Genomic DNA, 19,554 nt, shown 5'->3' with positions numbered 1-19,554 from the left:
CCAAAATTCCTAGCCCCGAAGCCCGAGTCTCCCTCCCTTCCCCATTGGGTTGCAGCTTTTGGGTTTCTCCCGATCTCTCTCTCCGATTGGCCGGGGACGTTTTTTTTTTTTATTTTTTTTTCCTTGACAGGCGCACGCAGCCTGCCCAACTCTCGGAGGAAAAAAAAAAAAGAAAAAAAAAACACAGAAGTTTGGATCAATCAGAGAGAGACAGAAGGAAAGGGGAGAAGGAAAAAAAAAAAAAAAAAAGATGAAATCCAGCCTGCAGCCCCTCTGAGCAAGTGCTGGGGACCTGGGCTGTGCACACCCTCCCGGCTCTGCCTACGGAGTATCTGCAGCCTCATGTAGTTCCTTCAGGAGACTGAAGGCTGGTTCTTCTTGGGGGTGCAGCTGGGGAGGGGTGGGGGGAGAAAGAGGCGAGAGGCTCTGCCTCTGGTCCCCGAGCTCTGCGCTCCCAGCCACTGGTTGCTCATCTGCCCAAGAGTCCGGGCTGGGGGATAAGATGAGTGAGAGGCGAAGATCGGCGGTGGCCCTCAGCTCCCGAGCGCACGCTTTCTCGGTAGAAGCCTTGATTGGGACAAATAAAAAGAGGAAACTCCGAGACTGGGAGGACAAGGGGCTGGATTTGTCCATGGAAAGCCTCAGCCCCAATGGCCAGCTAGGGGACAATGAAGACCCGACTCAGTGCCTGGACCTCAACCCCGGTTAGTGCAACTCCTTTCTCCTCTCAGTGCCTTCCAGCCCCTCTCCCTTCCCCGGGCCGGGGCTGCCCCCGCTCCGCCGGGCTGCGGCTCCACGAGAACATCCGGGGCTGGGGCGGGGGGGGACGGACGACGGGACGGAACGACACGTTTTGAGGAGATTTCTCGGGTTTTGTTATTATTATCATTACCGTTATATTATTTTAGCTTTACAGGGAGTTTTCTCCTCCTCACCGCGGCTCTCTCCCCCCCGACTCCTTGATCTCCCGGGAGCGGAGCGCACCCCCCCGCCTCCTCCTTCTCCCTTTCTCCTCCCTCTCCGCGCCTGCCGGGTCGCGGCGGTGCTTCCCGTGTGTCCCGGGACACGCGTTTCGTCCTGTCCCGGAGCTCTCCGACCGGCTGGGTGCCCGCTGGGTCGGCGGACACAGCCCCCACATCCCCCCGGGAGGGTGCCCGATCCTTCCCGCAGCGCCGGGATCGGGTTCGCCGGGGCTGACCGGAGCGGTTGGGATGGGGCCGGTGGCGACGGGGGAGGGAGGAACTGGGGCATGGGGAGCAGCGCCGGGGCCGCGGACCCTGGGCCGGCTGCAAGATGTTTGGGGGGACAGAGCACGAGACTCCCCTTGAAAAATAATAATATTAAAAATACTATTTTATTTGAAAGGGAGCCGGTAGCGTGGAGCGATCATTTGGCTAGAGCAAAGCCCTAGAGCTGCTCACCCCCCGTCCTCTGTCCTTTTCTCCCCGGGCTGTCCCCATCGCTCCCGGTCCCCCGCCCCGCTCCCGAGCGCTGCGAAAAGGGACGGAGCCAGCGGCGCTGCTCCCGCAGTTGTGGTGTGCGGAGAAAAGGGGACTTCAAATATTTTCTCTTTACGTCTTTTTTTATAGTTGGGGTGAGGGGGGGAGGTCAAGCGATTTCTGTTCGCCGCCCCATAAGAGAAAGGGCAGCGGTCTCCTCCACTCGCCCCAAATCCACTCCGCCGCACTCGGAGAAGAAAATACCTTATATATATATACATATATATATGCTTATATATATATATATATATGCTATATTTTATATATGTTATTTTTGCATGAGATTCCCCGCGACATTACTGTGCCAGCTGCCTACAACCCGCCGTGAAAAACAGAGAGATCGACGAGGAAAAAAAAAAAAGGCTGTTGTAAAAAATCTGTTAAGTGTTTTTGAAGGGAGCGAAAGACCGGGAACTGCGGAGACCTCGCCCCGCTCCGCTCTCAAGGAACGGCATTTCATTTTGCTTGTAACAGCAGCAGCTCTTCCCCGTACATGTCATAAGGAGACGGAGGTAAAATCTTCCGCCTGGTACCCCTCGCTCAGCGGAGCGAGGGGCATGAAGGAGAACGGACAAAAGGGATCAAAAGAGCAAACGCCAAATAGGGAAAAAAAAAGGGCTTCAAAGTGTTCCTCGTCCAAAATCATAAATACGCCAACGAAACGACAAAAATCGGCTTTGCAATAACAGAGCAGATAGGCGCATTAGTCTTCCTCATTTTATTTATTTTATTATTATTATTTTTAGAATCGTTTCTCATTCATTTCCACCCTCTACGGGATATATATATATTTGTTGATCTAGAAGTTTAATTTTCTCATTTCTCCATAAATTCGAAAAAAAAAATATGGAACGGAAAACTCCCCTCTGCGCCAGACTGGAGAGCGGGAGAGAATAGCTGCTAAAATGCCTGAAACCTTAGAAAGCAAACGTGATGTTTTTCATAAAGCAAAGGAAATCAAGAACAGTTTGAGAAATCATTTTTTAGGAGGTTGATAGACTTTAAATAAAGTTCCCGACTGTAATTTGCGCAGTCACTTCATTAAACCCAAAGCCTCCGCAGCGTACTTTTGCTGCTGGGTGAAAATTGATTAGCGGCCATATAATAGCCACCAAATTCCATCTTTACAAGACCCAATTAAGAGCAAACTTTACACCTAAAGTATCTAAATCTTGCCAAATCTCCAGCGATATGCCAAAAATTAGAAAGGGGAGTTTTTCTAGCGTCCCAAACGATCGAAACTCAAAATCGCTTCTCTGGGTAGCGTAGGAAATAGCACAGGGCTGCTCTTTATGCTGGAAATATTATTGGTACAGGCGGGTTTACAGAGAGGCCCCATGGATCACAGGGACCACTGGAAAAGTAGGGATTGATTTTGCGTGGGAAACAGCAAATCGGTCCAGCCCGATTTATCGAACCCTTCCCCAAAATTGGATTTGAGCTGACGAGGGGCCGCAAAGCCGAAATTCATTCGCCCCAGGAAACCAAACACCACCCGAGGAAGACGAAGGCTTCGTCCTCCTTTTTCTGCTCCGGGCGAGATTTCTCTACGGCACGGCTCCGGCTCCTTTGCCACGTCTCGCACGGGTTTCCCCATGCCCCACGGCCGCAGGGAGCAGCGCTTTGCCCGGGGAGGGGCCCGGGAGCCTCCCGGCAGAGGCGAGGGGAAGGTGCCGGGCTGGGGGTGGCGTGGGGAGAGGTGAGAGGAGCGAGCGGGTAAATGGCCTGGGTTTGTAAAAAAAAACATCTCCAGCACATCCGAGTGATTTACGCCCCGGCCGTGAATCTCGTCACCAGAGCTAACGTGCTGTTTTACGAGGCTCGTTTAAAAAGGAGGATAAAGCCGGATTTTAATCACGTGTGCGGATTTTAATCACGAAGCCGCGGAAAGGAGCGCGGGATGGTGGAGGCTTCCCCCCGCTCCGACCCAGTTTAGGGGAGCCCCCCGCGAAGCGCGGCTGCTCTCCCGGGCGGTGGGAAGACACGCTTCGGAGGCAGAGCACAGGGTGGGGAATAAAAATACACAATTTCTCGCCCTCACGTTCCGCACAATGGGAGAAACACGGCGGTGTGCACGGAAACGAATTTCGCCAGTCCAGCCTTCGCATCACGCACCCCATCCTTATTTTTTTATCGCGTGTTAAAAAAAAAAAAAAAAAAAAAAAGAACACGCGGGTTACAAAAAAAAAAACATAGCACGTTTTCTAGAGTTTTTTTTTTGTCGGTCTGCGAAGACATCGCGTTACAAATGGCTTTTCGTTCCGTGTGTTGTCTGAAGCGCCGTTAATCAACTGCCGCGAGGCTTTGCAGCGTGGGGAAACAATCCGGCATGCACGGAAGGAGCTGCAACGTATTTAGCACAGCCACTCATCCGTAAGACCAGCATCGCTTCGAAGTTCGAGAGCCTGAGCGAGCCTCGCGTTGCTGGCAAGAGCGAGCCCTCCGCTCCTCTTCTTGCGGCTCGAAGCTCTGCCTCGGCCCGGAGGTGAGACAGAAGTGGCCTTCCTGCCCTGCCCGCACTCCACTGCGGAGCCCGCTCCTCCCGCAATGCGCAGAGGAGCTAGGGCATGAGCGGGGGCGGCGGCGAGCCGGGGGCGCCCGGAGGTGCGGGGCTCGGGGCGCCCGGAGCCCTCCACCCGCTGGAGAGGGCAGGCGCGTCGGAAGAGTGGAAGAAATGCGTTTTTTGTTTGTTTGTTTGTTTAAATATACGTGCTTTTGAAGGTTCGTGTTGATGAATCCCCATTTTTTGACCAGTGGCTGCCCAATAGGGAGCGGCCAGGTTCGGTAGCTTCTCGCTGAAGCTTTTGTTGGAGTGCTCGGTGGATGGGGCGAGGGTCTCAAGAGGTGGCAGAGGGCTTTTGTCACCTCTTTCCTGCGGTGGGGCGATTTGGTGTTATCAATAATACCAAATTATCAATAATACCAAATTGTGGTGCTTGAGACTCGCTGATGAGAAATGTCCCCTACCCCCGAGGTGTAAGTCGGAGAGCCTTAGCTTAGTTTTGGGCAGAAATGCTCGAGAAGGGGATTTATTTACCCGACGACTTTCTAGCAGACGTGCGTGTGCGTGAATTCACTCCACCTGCTGGGCTTCCCTCTCGAAAAGGGGGTACCGAGGGGGCAGTATCTGCGCATCCCATGGTAGGAAATGTGAAAACCCGACCCTCGTCAATCCCCCGGGCCGCGGGGCTGGTGCTTGTGCCCTTCCCGGCCGCGGTCCGGGGTCCGGACAAGTGCGGTCAGCGCTGACCTGGGAGCCCGAGGAGCTATCGGGAGGGAAGGATTTGGCTCTGCATTGGTGCGCGTCCTGCTGAATCGCTGAACTCCTGCCGCTGGGTCTGTTCAGCTCGTTCTGCAAAGAGGTGAACTGCCCGCCCTGCAGTCGGGCGGCAGGTGAGAGAGAGCATCCCGGGGACAAACCTGGCAGAGCAGCAGAGTACTCGGGAAGAGGCAGCGCGTCAAACAATGTCTCCCTTTCTTTTAAAGGTATTTTATATCTACACCATTCTTACGCAGGTTTGTTCCATCTGCGGGGAAGGGGAAAACTGTTATTTCCAAAGACATTTCTTGTCTTTGACAAGAACTTTGGGAGAATCCAAAAAGCTTCTGTTACAAGCAAAAGTCAAGTAATTCCTTACAAACCATCAATCACTTCTCCCTCCTCCCACTTGGGACTGAGCGCTTATATCAAATATCAGCCCGGCTAGCCTTTCCTCAGGCAGAAGTGTCCTGCTTTATCTATACCTGTCTTTAAGGAAAACTGATGCTTTTTTCAGATGGAAAAGTCGAAAGATAGATACCTTCCAAGAGTGCTACATCCAAGAAAGAGCATTTGCATTGTTTTACAACACAGTCAGTGCCACTTAAGTCACCCCTGTTCACAGAGATCAGTATTCCTGTTTTAATCCGCTGACTTCTGATATGACTCTATACTTGCAGTCTTATGTCTTCAAACTTCAAAGATTTTTTTAATGTATTTTTTTTTTTTTTGCATCCTGGTCTAGATTAATAAGCGTACAGTAGTTTAAAAAAGTACTAAAATCAATCTGAGAGCACTTGGAAAATTTCTGGATGTATTGAGAACAGCTCATATGGCGTTTACATCAGTTCCTGTTGTAAGTAAAATCTGTTCAAATGCAATTTAAATCACCCCAAGTGTCCGTATTGTGATCTGTAGTTTGCACTGGTGACATAAAATCAGCTCAATGAAAGAGGCATAAGTTTTCTAAAACTGACAAAGTTTTAGAGATCAATAGTTTCCCAGAGGCTAAGCTTGCTAGTGCCTGTTAAGGGAATTACAGGATTTTGTACTCGCTCTTAGCTTTCTGACATCTTACTGAACAATGTGGTTACTTTGCAGTAATGGGCTGGGAGGCTATGCTTAAATCCAGACAGCAAAAGCATGGCGGATTTTCAGGCAGGTGGTCAGGATGTGGCAGCTCTGTCCACCCAGGAGGAGCGGCGGTGGGCACCTTGGTGCACGGGGGAAGCATCTGGGGGCTCCACAGTGCTCTGGTGCCCAGCCTTGCCCGGAGCAAGGCTGAGATATTTTTTCCTTTTTTTTTTCCTTTCTCTTTTATTTCTTTCATTTTTTTTCCTTCACCAAATAGATTTGTGTAGCTCTTCACTGCTTAGCTCCAACACAGGTTAGTATAGGTGACAACTCCAACCTTCCTGCTTGCTAAGCACCTGCTCTCTCAGAATATAAAGTGTTCCCTGTGGTAATAGCTGTAGCACACTTTGGTGAGAAGGGCTATGGAAAGATACAGTGGTGTTATGGTAACATTAAATGGAAATCACTTTGGAAGCCGAGTGAGGAATTTGAAAACTGACAGGAAATGCAGTGCCAGTTCAAGTTCCAGCAACAATATTCATGCGAGTGGCATCTTTTAATTGCGTATTCTGCAAGATCAGAATACAATGAATTAGTAAATCAATCCAAGAAGTGACAAAAGCACTTGTTACAATAATATTTCCATTTGCCATTTGCTCAGTTGAGCTATCTATCTGAAAGTATTGTGTAGATGGTGAAAGGACTGTTCGAAACAAACCCCTGTGACAATAAATTGTCCAATGGTGTTGTATATGTGTAAGTGCAAAATTACAGCTGCTAGAGGGTAGGCTGGACATAGCAAATGTCTTGGGTCAGCACACACGCTGATTCACAGCACCAGAGGAATTCAGGGGGGGCTCTCCTGCCTGGAGCTGAATCACTGAAGGATTTTGCATGTGGAGATTGAACTAAAAGAAAGTGAAAATTCTCTCTCTTTCTCTCTTTCTCTCTTTCTTTCTCTTTTCCTTCCTTCCTAGAAAAATTCAGGTTTTGGTCAATCTTTAAAAATTTGTTTTTATATAATCAAACTGCTTCACATTTTTGAATTATGCAACCATATTTAACATGGTTCCCCAAAACTCCTTGTTTAAATTAATTTTAAAATACATGTAAAAATACATTTTAAAATTATTTTGCAATGGAAAAATATGACATTTTGATTTAGGTAATAATGAAATCAAGCATTTGGGCATTTTAAACCACTTAGCAGTTTTTCTTCTTTTAACACTGTTATTTGCCAAATTCTGCATAAATAAGTTCATTTCTCCAAAGACATGTTTTCTTGGTCAATTCACTGTATTAAAAAAAAAAGAAAAAAAAAGAAAGAAAAGAAAAAAAAGTCCAGCTAAACTCTGGCAGTGTGGAATTCAGTCCCTGTCACAGTGGACAGTTTCACTGCTGTTTATCTGCACCCGCTCATTCTTCTTAAGGCTTCTGGGTTTTGTGAAGTATGGAAAATAGTCAAGTATTGTTAAATGGACATTTTCAGTGGTGTCCATACATGTAGTTCTTGGAAAAGATTTTGGGAAGAGTATTTAACCAGTTGTTTAAGAACTGACACAAATTACGGGAATTTGCAATATCATAAGACACTTCCAATGCTTTTTGTTCTTAATTTGGCAGATACGCGATAAATAAAAGAACAAACGCGGGGCAAATCATGTATAGCACATATAAAGGTGCTATATCCTATAGCACTTTTATTGGAATTCACAGCAAAAATAGTTTGAAAATCACTGGGCCAGAGCACATAGAATAATTATGAATGACTTACAGTTCTGCAACTCCACGCTGTTACTGGACTCACTCTTGACTAGCATGAACATTTTTCCCATGACCAATGAATTAACAAAACCAAGCCTGTCATTTTTGAAGCTTTGGAAAATAGAGAACTGCCTGATCAGAAATCTACCCCAAAACTGAAGGGGAAACTGAAGACATCAGAATGCCTTTGCTTTTAATGAGAGTAAAGAACTGTGTATCAGAGACATCTTAAGAAGCTACATCAGCTAGTAGCAGTATTCCTAATTAAGATATTGAAAGTGTTGACTGACTGTGTGGATGCTTACAAACAGAAAATAATTCTAAGGAAATATATGGTAATATTTAGTGATATACGGTGCGCAGGATGAATAGGTCAGGGAATTTTGAAAAGCAGGTTCTTGCTGTTTTATCCCACAAATGTCTGCAGAACAGCTCTGTAGGTTTGGATTTGCTGAGGAGGAAGGGACCTTGGGAACAGACGGAGAGATTCACAGATGGATTTTTTTTTTTTCACCAATCTGCCCCACTTGACAGTCCTCCATCCCACTGAGGTGATTCTTTAAAAGATCAGTTATTAATTGTGCATAGGTGCTACTGTCATGATTTTTATTATCATCACTTAGTTTGATGAAAAAATTATCCCAGAGCTGCCTTGCCATCCCTTTGTCAGTTTTGCATGTAAATGCTCTTTGCACTGGTGAAATGAAAATGTATTTTTGTTGTGCTTTAAGCAGTCATTCTTATCAGGGTGAAAAGGCAGTAGGGGAAGACCTGTGGAGTATTCCCTGTACCTGCTCAGACCTTGACAGAAACACTCCTGCTGGTTTCTTTTTTTTTTTTTTTTTTTAAGCAGACTTTGTCTAGGAAGTCTGGATTCTGCTGCTGATGCCCTAACTTGTAATAAAATATCATGCAATAATTGGTTTGTGTGATCATAAATTTCTGGTTGATAAATCCTTTTACAAATATGTGATCTTCCCTGAGTTTGTTCTTTTATTTATCAGGTATCTGCCAGATTATGAACAAAGGCACTGAAAGTGTCCTATGACAGTGCAAAATATAATAATGCAAAGGTTATGTGGAAGCAGACTTATTAGGCAGCTGATAAACTAGGGCCTAAATCCCGAAAGATGCTCAGCATCTACATTTCAAAGCACTTTATGGTGCTGACTTTTGAGAGCTCAGCTTCTGTGACCTTGTTTTTCAGTGGCACAGAGAACGTGCAATTGCCATGGAGATCTGGAACCCCAGCTTGATTCTGGCTCTTCTGCTCTGGGATACCCGTGCCGGGCAGTCACGGCCAGAAAGTAGCCTCCCCACACCAGGGCTGTCAGGATTGAGATCACTGTGTCTTATTTGTGGGAGCTTCTTCTTCATCTGTTGGAATACTGTGACTGTCTGTTAGAATAAAATAATTGTGATTGTGAGGTTAATGCTGGGATGATCACTTTTATGCTGTGGGAGGACCATGTTTTCCTTTCATCTTCAGTTTTCCTTCAAATGTTTGATAGAATGAAAACTGTCAGGCTGGATCAGATAAAGGCTTCTGATTATGCCCGTCTTTGCAGTTTCTAAGTGTTCTTGCCTTTTTGTTGTGTAATATAATACAGTAGTGCTCCATACAAGGCAACAAGGGTGTTATTTTTAAACTGAGAAGCTGTCTTTTTGCTTCAGAAATCTTAATCTGTTTATGCTGGAGGGGTGCAGAAAGACCGGAAAATGTAGAATACAACGCATGGCTGTGGGTGCCTAATGGTTTATATTTGCTTCAGAATTTAAAAGATAAATAGAAGATTTATTATGGTAGGATTTTGGGGTTTCCTGTGCCAGGCTCCTTGGAGCAAATAAAAAAAAAGTCTTCATTTATCATCAAACAGCTTCAGCAAAGTCTCCATCTGCCTAGTGGCAAGGCAGTCACGTTACTCACTTCAGTGCTGCAGAACATTACCCACACATGACTGTAACATCAGAGTGCTGTTGTGCAGGTCCCTGCAGCCCCGGCTGAGTGGCAGAAAGCTCACTTTGCCCTTGCAGAGACTGTTCGGATTATTCTGTACATAGCAATTCTGTTTATTCCAGGACTCAGGAAATTGCGCCTGGGCTGGGAAAAGGCAGGGTGGCCATGGAGATTGCCAGCAGTGTGCAGCTACAGAAATGGTCAATAATTAATAGCTTTTGTGGAAATACAGCCATATAATGAAGCTTGAGGAAAAAACTCCCCTTCTGCTCCTTGGAATGAAAGATTTGATTGTAAGGTGGCATGTTATTAAGAGTGTTTCAAGATTGATTGCTTGAGTAACATTACGGTGCTGAGCATCATTTATCCAGAGTAATTGGGGAATAATTAATTTTTTAAAAAATGGAGAGAGGGTTGACTGCACACAGGACATGCTAGCAAGTAACCTGGTGCAGTTGTAGCCTTTAACCAAAGAGCGTATGAGTCCCAAAAGGGAATGGAAAATGCCTGGGGTGTTTGTTTCCTCTGTCCTCTTGCCATGTGGCACAAGGGACAAGGGATGTCACGTGCCAGTGAATGAACCTGGTGGCCACTGTGGTAGCTTCCTTCCAACGCCGAGATGTGCTTGTGCATGAGCCTCGCAGGGATAAAGTGGTCATGAAATAAGGGAGAGGAGAGAACAGGGGCAAAGGAGGAAAAAACAGTGGAAAAAGGGAGTGCTGTTGGGAAGAAGAGAGAGAAACAAGGCAGAAAAGGTCAGAGGAAGAAAGGGAGTGTTCAGGGTTTCATTTTCTACCCCAGCAGCTAGCTGCAGCACGAGGAGAAATTAGAGACTTTTCAGACTTACTGCTTGCATGTGGGTAATCTCATGTTTTCTTCCCCCAAAATACTGAATGGCATGGCTCCTTGAGATGCAATATACAGTTATGGTCCAAAAGAGTTTCTGAAGGCGTTGGAAAGCAACTGAATACATTATACTAGACAAATGCACAATCATTTGATATAGCTTAGATATGTAAGAGGCTTGTGGAAAAAGAGAAAACCTCTCAAAGAGGCAGAAGCTTTCGGGAAGAAAGAAAGAAAAAAACAAAAAAACTAACACAACCAATTAAGTTTTCTTTTCATGGTCTTTGTTCTCCATGTTTTGATGTGAAAAAATCAGGCATTTCAGGAGAAATTAGGGTCTTTTAAATTAAGCATTTTCCCTTACAGTGAACTCCATAGGAGTTTATGTTTCACATGAAATTATTCTAGGTTTACGTTATCATGCTGGTGCATTGGCTGTACAATATTGATTTTCTTTGTGTATAAAAGTCAGGTATTTCTGTTCTTTATATTATTCACATTTAAATTATCAGCATACAGAAGAGTTATTAAGTTCCCTTCAGAATGTGTTACTCATTCTTGCAATGCTACTTACTATATAGATATACCTACAGGCAGTTTATGATTGCTAATTAAATTATGCGTAGCACATTTATTATTGTTAAGGAAGTAATTAAACTTATGACAATCAGCTACTACAGATAATTCAGGCTCTCCCTCTGCTCTGAATTTCTACTTGTTATTGTGTTTATTTGTGTGTCTTTCCTGGGGGTGAGGGTGGAGGGAGGACGAAGGCATCTTTTTTGTACAGCAGCAAAATTTATTGGAAATGTTGCTCTTTCATGTAGACTGATGAGGGCCTCATAATCTAAATGAAGAATTATGAATAGAAATAAAGTTTTCTTATTACAATAATTTCTAGCGAAATGAAAATATTTAATCAAGAATTGACCCTTAATTATTTTATTTATGAAAATTCAGTCACTTGCTGAGTATTCATGAAAATGTTTGGTAGTCCTGAACCAAACAGTTGCTATTCACTATAGCAATGGCACAGTGATGTTTGTTCTACAGATAAATGGGAAGGAAAAGCTTATTATTAACATGGTCATCAAATGAAGCATATAATAGTTATTTTGACTTTTTTTTTTTTCTGGAAAAATGCAAGTGTTTCTCTTTACAATTTTTTCCCCTTGTTTTCCCCTTCCCTTTCTCTTTATGACAGAGTCACAGTCAATATTTTCTGAGTCTGAGCCATGACGTAAATCACTTTTTCTTCTATAACTCGGGATGCTTATCTCACATTATTTGTGAGGCAAGAGATGATTCATTGTTAGCATTTAGGATGTTACACATACTTAGGCTGTGACTCTTTGGAACAGCCCAATTTTCTGTTTTGCTTGCATTTAACATTACTGTGGAGTGTCAATCCACATCGAGGGCTTTTGGACATTGCAGTTGTAAAAAGAATAATATTTTGAAGGTGTTGCTGGTTAGTCACCTTCCTTTAATAAGACAGCATTTACACCAGCCGTTTACACTGTGGTTGGCTAAATTTTTTCCCATGTACATAGCGAGATGTGATCTTCATTTGGTGTGCCAGACTTTGCTGCTTTGAGCACAGCATGTCAAATGTTCTTAACTCTTCCCTGCTATCTCTGTCATGAGGAGAACGGGGTCTTCAACCAGAATTTGTCATTATTCTGCTTGTGGGCTGACTTTGACATCATTTAATAAAAAATTCAAAGGGACCCCTGATGATATCGGAGCAAGAACTCAGAATTCAGCTCAGGGGAAACCTTAAGTGAAGAATGAAGAAATAATGAAAGTACAGATTTTTGAAGTAGAACAGAGGTCTTATGTTGTTTCAGTGCACAATGAATCACAGGTTAGATCTTCATTTTATAAAGGAATATGCTGTGAAATATAGTGGAAAATTCCTGAGATATGTTTCCCCTTAATCTATCTCGGATACTGGGAGAAAAACCCTTACATCTCCTATATCTTAAAAATAAGCAAGGGAATAGAAAGCAGTAATTTCTCATTTGTGAATGCAGAGAGCAATCTGAAGCAAGAGGGCTGAGTCTGCAGAGCTCTGTTATATCTTTCTCTTCATGTTCCTTCTTTGGTTAAAAGTAACAGAATTCCCAATTCAAATTGTTGGCCCAAAATGCTTCCTGATTTAGTAAGAAAACAGCTGAAATCAGTCAGTAATTGAGCCCTGTACATGCAGCATTTTCAAAACTGTAGATCTAACAGTTTTGTTCTCTTCAATTAGACATAGATAAATTTTTTTTTTTTTATGAGGGCACAACTTTTAAAAACTTATTTTAAATTTTCAATTTCTTTTGTTTCTCTTCAGAGGGATCCATAGATACCTATTTTGGGCTAGATTCAGCAAACAGCTGAGAACTCTAGCCCATTCTATTATTGTATTTAAATAGAAGGTTAACAGTGGCAACGACTTTTTCCAAATACCTAATATTATCCATTTTTAGTGAATATAGTTCTCTCTCTTTCTCTCTCTCTCTCTGATTTCTTTTTGTTAAGAACTGGGAATTTTTTTGCAGGAAAGAAATTCTTGTTGCACTTACCAGTTCAGTAAAAGTGACTGTCCAAGAGTGAACAGCAAATCATCTGGGTTCACATACCATTTTACTTGTCATACACTTTCTTTAAGATGTGTGCAAGTCTCTCTATAGAGGTAGACTTTTAATATTAGGTACTAAGTATATTATACTAATAATATTTTGAGTGTATATCTATGTATATATTTGAATAAGATTGTAGTCTAATCATTTTCTGGGCTGACTAAAGTCCTGAATTTAAACTTTTAACTTATTTTAAACATTTTAGAAATCCCTATCTTTTATGTTCCTGTTTTGCACTTACAGTTTACTATGGCAATAACTATTCAATACTAGTACTATATTTGATGGCTACAAGTAGGAGACTCCTACTCTGGAAGAAGTTTCAGGCATTTGGTAATGAAAGCAACTTCCATTTCTTTCCTGCAATGGCATTCATTTTACTGTGGAATTTGAACACCTGGTTTTGTCTAGGGCAGCAAAGCATTGCCTTGTTTTTCAGTGGGAGAAGCATTGTTTTATCCATCAATTTATCCATTTTAGTTTGCAGCAAGTAACTAAAGTAAGGACCTAGGACACGAATGTCAAACTGTCTGCTGTGTTTGGTGGGAGCCTCTCAACAACAACAGTATTCCCATGGATCCATCAGATGCATTTGTGGCAGTAAGGGTTTCCCTCAAGGCAAAAGTGGGGGTGAAATTCTCTCTTAGAAGGGCAATTCAAAAAATTCCCCATGTTAAACAGAAGTGCAAAAACCTCTTTTAATGAAAGACAGATTTCAAGCGTTTGCCTGAGATTATCACTCGGCTAAACTGAAGCAGAGCAGCAGAAATTCCTGCATCATTTACATCCCTTGAGCAAGGCAAGGGCAAAAGCTGGAGGGAAAATATTCAATGGTATGGGAGCAAACAGCTGTGAAGAAGAAAAAGCTATGGTTTTAGTAGCTGAATCTCTTAGCAAAAGAAAATAATAGTTTAGTAAAAGCCAAACTAAGCAAACCCTGGTCTGTGCCATGCCATAAATCCTTAAAGGGACACCCCCAACTTGCACTTAAGAAAGCCTGATCTGTTCTGAAATCTTCCAACTTCCGCCAACACTCCCTTTAAATACACTGGCTGGCATTTAAAAGTGTATTAAACTTTAATTTTCGTTCCTGGGATCTTTCCTACTCCCCTCATTGTGTTTGCAAAGGTGGTTTCTGTTAGCCAGTTTCCTCCTTGATATCTGAGTCCCTGATCCTGCCAAAATGTATTCATGTCCTTCATTGCTGAGAGTCTCCCATTGAAATCACTCCCAGCAGGAAAGGTGAGCTCATATTTATGTGTTTGTAGGATCAGTGCCTAATTGTAGGGGAAATGGAAACTGCACAGAGTTCTGTCAGTGGCACAAAGTATGCAATACGGGATGCAGAGTGAAATATATTTCTTTAATTCTTAAATTATAGAAACTATAGATGTGTAACTATAGAAACAGACAGACCCTTCAGAGAGGAATGTGATTTTTCATATTGTAAGTACATAGTTTTAAGCAGAACTAACCATTAAAACGATGTGTATCGAAATGATTGTAGTTGTGAGGTGAGGAATCAGATTCCTTATTTTCATTCTGTATTTTCCTTTCAACATAAAACTGTTGAGCCCTTTTGTTGCTTGCCATTGAATGCCAGTGGGACTTTGATTTTAGTTCTCTTAGTGTGTGATCTAATTTTGCATATTTGACAGTTCTGGTGCAGGAACTTAAGTTCATTTAGAAACTGCCTGTTTTTATAAACCTTCAATGGTGGCAGCACAAGACAGAATTGTAAGCAAAGTGAAACTGTGTCCAGTCGTATGTCCTTATTCAGAAAAGTTATCTCACTGAAGTCACTGGGAGCTGGAAAATACATCAGATGCAATTTATGCATTTACCTGAACCTATAAGCTTAGATTGCATCTGAAACTGAAAAAAAAATATATATATACTTTCAAAAATGATATTAAGATTTTAAGTATGATACTGGCATGCATGACCATAATGCAAAATTCTAGTCTAGCATACTAACTTTAAATTGTGCTAGAGCTGATTGAGTGTAAACCCACTGTCATCTGGCAGATTTGGGTACAGACAGTGCACAAAATTCCGTCAGACCCAACATGATGAACAGCAATAATAGGGGACTGAGCTGTTAGGTGAGAAATTATCTTTTTTTTTTTTTTCTTTTTTTTTTTTTTTTTTTCTGGGTATCAACCTGAGATAAAAGCTGAGGAAAGGAGTTTTGCTATTACTCAGTTTTTGGGCTTAATTTGCAGGAAATTTATGGAGAAGTGAAGCAATCTTTATGCCCAGTTGTCTCTTCTAGTGTAGTAGTGCAGCTGTTTTATTGAGAACCATTTGCAGAGCACAGACAAGATGTTAGTATTTAGACCTTGTAAAATAAGCATTTTCTCTGTCTCGGCATGTCCTGCCTAGATGGGTACACAGAGCAAGAAGTTAAGATGGTCTCTCAGCTGGGGTGTTAATTTGTACTCTTTTTTCTTTGGTTTAGCCATTGATTTTCACAGAATTTGCAGAAATTGTATCGCTTTGAGACCTCTGTCCCTCTGTCAAACTTGGTTGAAGCCGACCAGTGAGTCAATCTGGACCTGTGGGTCCAGAAAATTAAGAGGAAAGGGAAAACTGGCCAGCTGATGGAACCCTGTGAGCCTCATTTCCGAAGAAATATAACCAAAGTATTTGATGCATAGATGAACAATCTCTCCTCTTAGATTTTTCATTCCAGTGTTCAAAGGAGATGCTTTAGGCTAGAGTTATTTTATGCGTTTATGAAAGGACAGTGAAAAAAAAAGTTTCACACTTCCACACAGCTTTTGTTATTTGTGCAGATTCATTCTTCAATGTTTAGATCTGAGTGCCACTTTAGGAAACAAAACCAATTGCATAATGCTAATGCACTGCTGGTAAAAGGGTACCCACTGATCCTCTGTGCCCTTTTGCTCCTGACATAGATTTTCTAAACAAATGATTTCCTTTTTACAATATTTGATTTCCTTTCATAATATTTGACAAGTAGAGAAATAGTTAATGAAGTGCAGCATACCATGATTAGCCATCAAATCAGCACCTGGAGATATAAACAAAATGACCAAACTCATTACTCCTGGTTTAGGTTCTGCAGATTCACACAGATGTCCATGACATGTCTTGCAGATCTACTGTGCTGCTCAGGTTAGAGGAAATTGCATGCCCTGATGGTGGGGGTGAAGGGGGGTGAGGACAGCAAGGAGCTGAGCTTGGCTTCAGGTCCTGCCACTTACAGGCTGCTTGATCTGTCAGCCCCAAGCGAAGATGCATAGGAACCTGTTCATTTTGTTTCAGGCAGCATTTGAGTATTCCATCAGTGATATATAAGTAAGTGATAAGTAAAACTCTGTATGTATGACCCATCATCCTATAACTAAAATGTACTCAAATATGGCAAAATTAAGAATACCATCTGAATGCAGTACTTCAGGCTTAATTCTTGCTTTGAGAAGTTCAGTGTATTAAATTGTATCATTAAAACAGTCTTGAGTTTTATCGAATATCATTTTAATTGCTTATTTTTTTTCTGGGAGAAGGTTTGAGTTGTCACAGTTTCAACTGATTCACTGTAACATTGCCTTAATGTAGATTCACACAGTCCATTCAGGAACATTTTCCTGGAGATGGAAGCGCCTTCACCACTGCCCTGTCCCTTGGGATGCTTTAGATGCTCCAACAAGTCAGAGGGAAATGTTTCCCCTTATTTGGTAAATGCTAACATTTTTCTAATGATAATGCAGAATAAACTTGCATTTTTTTTTCCAGTGATTTTCTATAAATAGCTAGATCCCATGAGTGAAAATCTCCCTGGCAGGGAAACCCAGATTAAGAACCCACTTACCACATAAGACTAATTTAAACCCTGCATTAAGGGTTTAGTGCAGTTTGTTGGCTCCTCCATGGAGCACTGGATATGAATTTCACCAGTATATTTATAGATACAACATTCCTCCTTTGTATCACCATCTGCTCACCACCTCTGTTTCTCTAGCTGAGCTTCAGGGTCTGTACCAATGTCAGCGGAAGCTTTAAAATCTGCCATTAAAATAGCAACAACAGCAAAGATCTGCTGTTAAAATAATAGCAACAACATCCCTCTGTGGGATGCTCGGGAACACACGACTATGGACAGGCCTGATCCAGCATTCCTTTCCTGCCCTGGGAGTTTTTTGGGGAATAAAAAAAAGTAAAAAAAATGCCTGGGCTGGTTCCATTTGTGTACGGAGAGCTGAAATATGGAACTACTTTCTCCCATTGTCCTTCTGGTTGAACACTAGGGAGAGAGTGGAACAATGCATGGAAATGCCACAGAGGAAATGTAAAGAAATGCTCAGCAGATGAATTCAATATAAACAGAGCTAAAACCATGGATAATATTAATTTACATTTTATTTTGTTTGTTTGTTTTCAAATGACTGTCTATGTAATTGCAACTAAGCCAGCTTCCACACCTATTCCAGTTAATGGTAGCAAGATTAAGTTCTTATATTTGATAGCAGAGGGACTGAGCTTATGGATCACTTACCAAACATCCTGAAAACACAACTACAGCTGAGAGCAAGAAAGCAGAATGAGAAAAATGGAAGTAATAAATAAAAGTAAAATATTTTGTCCCCCCCCCCGCCTTTTTTTTTTTTTTACTTGATTGTAAGGGAAAATCATTGTTGATTGTATTTGTTTGGTCCATGAATTAGTTGTTCTTTTTTTTTCGAGGAGTCTGGGTGGCTAATTATATAGAAGAAGTTGAAAAATGTTCCTGGATAACATTTCAGCACATGTAAGTGACTAATACATTCGTATCGTACTCTCCAATATGACTTCCTAGAACATTTTAATGTTTGACTAGCAGAACATCAGAAACGGTGTAATTCCTGACATGAAAATAGGATCATAGTGGCTAGTATAAAAGAAAAATATGACCACAGTGATCAGTTATATACCCTGAGAAGCTTTGCTTTTCAAATTTGTTTTAAAACAGCATAATACTACTTTAAGAAGACAATCTAAAATACAGCTTAATGCGCCTTGTCAAATAGAAAGGAACTAAGGGCTTTAAAATTTACTTTTTTTTTTTTTCTCACAGAAGAAGAATTTAGGAAAAAGGGACTAAGTTAACCACAACAAAAGGATGGAAAGGACAAAAATTCAAGATGGAAGGTGTCTTTGGATGAGTTGCTATCTAGAAAAGTGCACGAGTGACTTTTAACCATGAGAGTTAAAGGTGTAACATCAATGGGGTGTGTGAGGTGTCTTTGTGGATGTCTGTGGACCTTGACATTAGTGCAAAGTGTCACATTGCCTGTTGAATAGGTTGCTCCCATGCTATTTTGAGTAAGTCCTGCTTTAATCACCATATCCATTAATATGTGTTTGCAGCACTTGGCTTTTGATTGTCTGTTAGAAGGAAACTAATGCTAATATTCTTAATAGCTGTCATCTGGGTGTGGGATATGGTAAAGGATTTCTTCTCTGGTGCAGCAAAACCTGTGATTTCCCAGCCTTAGAATAAGAAATTCTTTCAATTTACGTGTTGAAACTGAAGGAGGCCTGCTGAATTTGTTGCAACTATTTGATGAATAATCAAAAAGAGTTCTGTGTCTTGTTGTACAGTCACTATGAAGGGTAAAGCTCAGTGTAGGAGGAAGCATTAGAACTAAATCTAGAGGACCAAGACTGCTATTAGGTATCAGCTGTATATCAGTAATGTGACTGCATGGAAAATATTAGTGATAATTGATAACTGGTCATTTCAGAACAGCGAGCTTGCAGTTGGTGGTGTTCAATCTCTAAAACACTCAAGACCCTGCTTAGTTATTGCATGGTACAAATAGACATTTGCACTTTCATGGCATATTAAGAATATATAATAAATATATATAATATATATATTTAAGAATTAAATAGCAAAAAGCAACACAAAATGACAGCATTTTAAAAAAGAAATTGAGTAATGCTCTAACAATAGTGAAGAGTAGTGGGAATACCATCTTTGTACAGAAGTCCTCCCATGTTATGCAGGATTTTTTACATTACTCCCACTACACATTCCTAGAGCACAGTTGGTAAAGCAAATATCAGAAGAAGGTGTGAATTGGTAGTGTTTCTTCTGTAAGAGGGAGAAGGGCTGCTGCAGTTTGTTTTAATCTAAACTGTGCAAGTCTGTCAGCAACAATAAATGGAAATGAACAAGAGACCAAAACAAGGGGGTAAAGTAAGAGATCTCCATAAGATAAGGGAGCCCAATTTATTATTTTTAATGACAGGCATATGGAAGAGACACTTCTACAACAGTAGTAACAAGAAACAGTCTACCATTTAATAACTGTAGAAGATATCATTTATTTTTATGGCAGGTCAAGAGCCCAATCCAAAAAACAGATGAAACTTTGCTTTCATGAACTCAGCAGGCCAGACCCATACAACACAAGCCACTTCTGCAGTTGGGCCTTTCTTTGAAGTCAGTTGTATCTGCCTTCGCACTACCAGGCACATGAAGCCTCAGAGTTCTAGGGAAAAAAATCTTTAAAA

General features: G+C 42.0%; 1 protein-coding gene across 2 annotated transcripts in view; it reads left to right on the top strand.

Annotated features, from left to right (window-relative positions):
• TBX15 (T-box transcription factor 15) overlaps positions 1-19,554 on the top strand; it is a 113,328-nt gene that overhangs the window by 11,952 nt on the left and 81,822 nt on the right. Inside the window, exon 1 of one of the 2 annotated variants that reach the window (XM_040572588.1) lies at positions 150-704. The exons of the other annotated variant lie outside the window; for it this stretch is intronic. Within the exon in view, the coding sequence (XP_040428522.1) occupies positions 503-704 (202 nt within the window). The 5' untranslated portion in view covers positions 150-502. Of the gene's footprint in view, positions 1-149; positions 705-19,554 lie in introns of those variants that run through there. 2 annotated transcript variants of the gene reach the window in all.

Source organism: Cygnus olor, chromosome 1, assembly GCF_009769625.2.
Source record: "Cygnus olor isolate bCygOlo1 chromosome 1, bCygOlo1.pri.v2, whole genome shotgun sequence".
Classification (NCBI taxonomy): Eukaryota; Metazoa; Chordata; class Aves; order Anseriformes; family Anatidae; genus Cygnus; species Cygnus olor.
The sequence above is the reverse complement of the archived record's forward strand: the minus strand, read 5'-3'. Positions and strand labels throughout refer to the sequence as shown.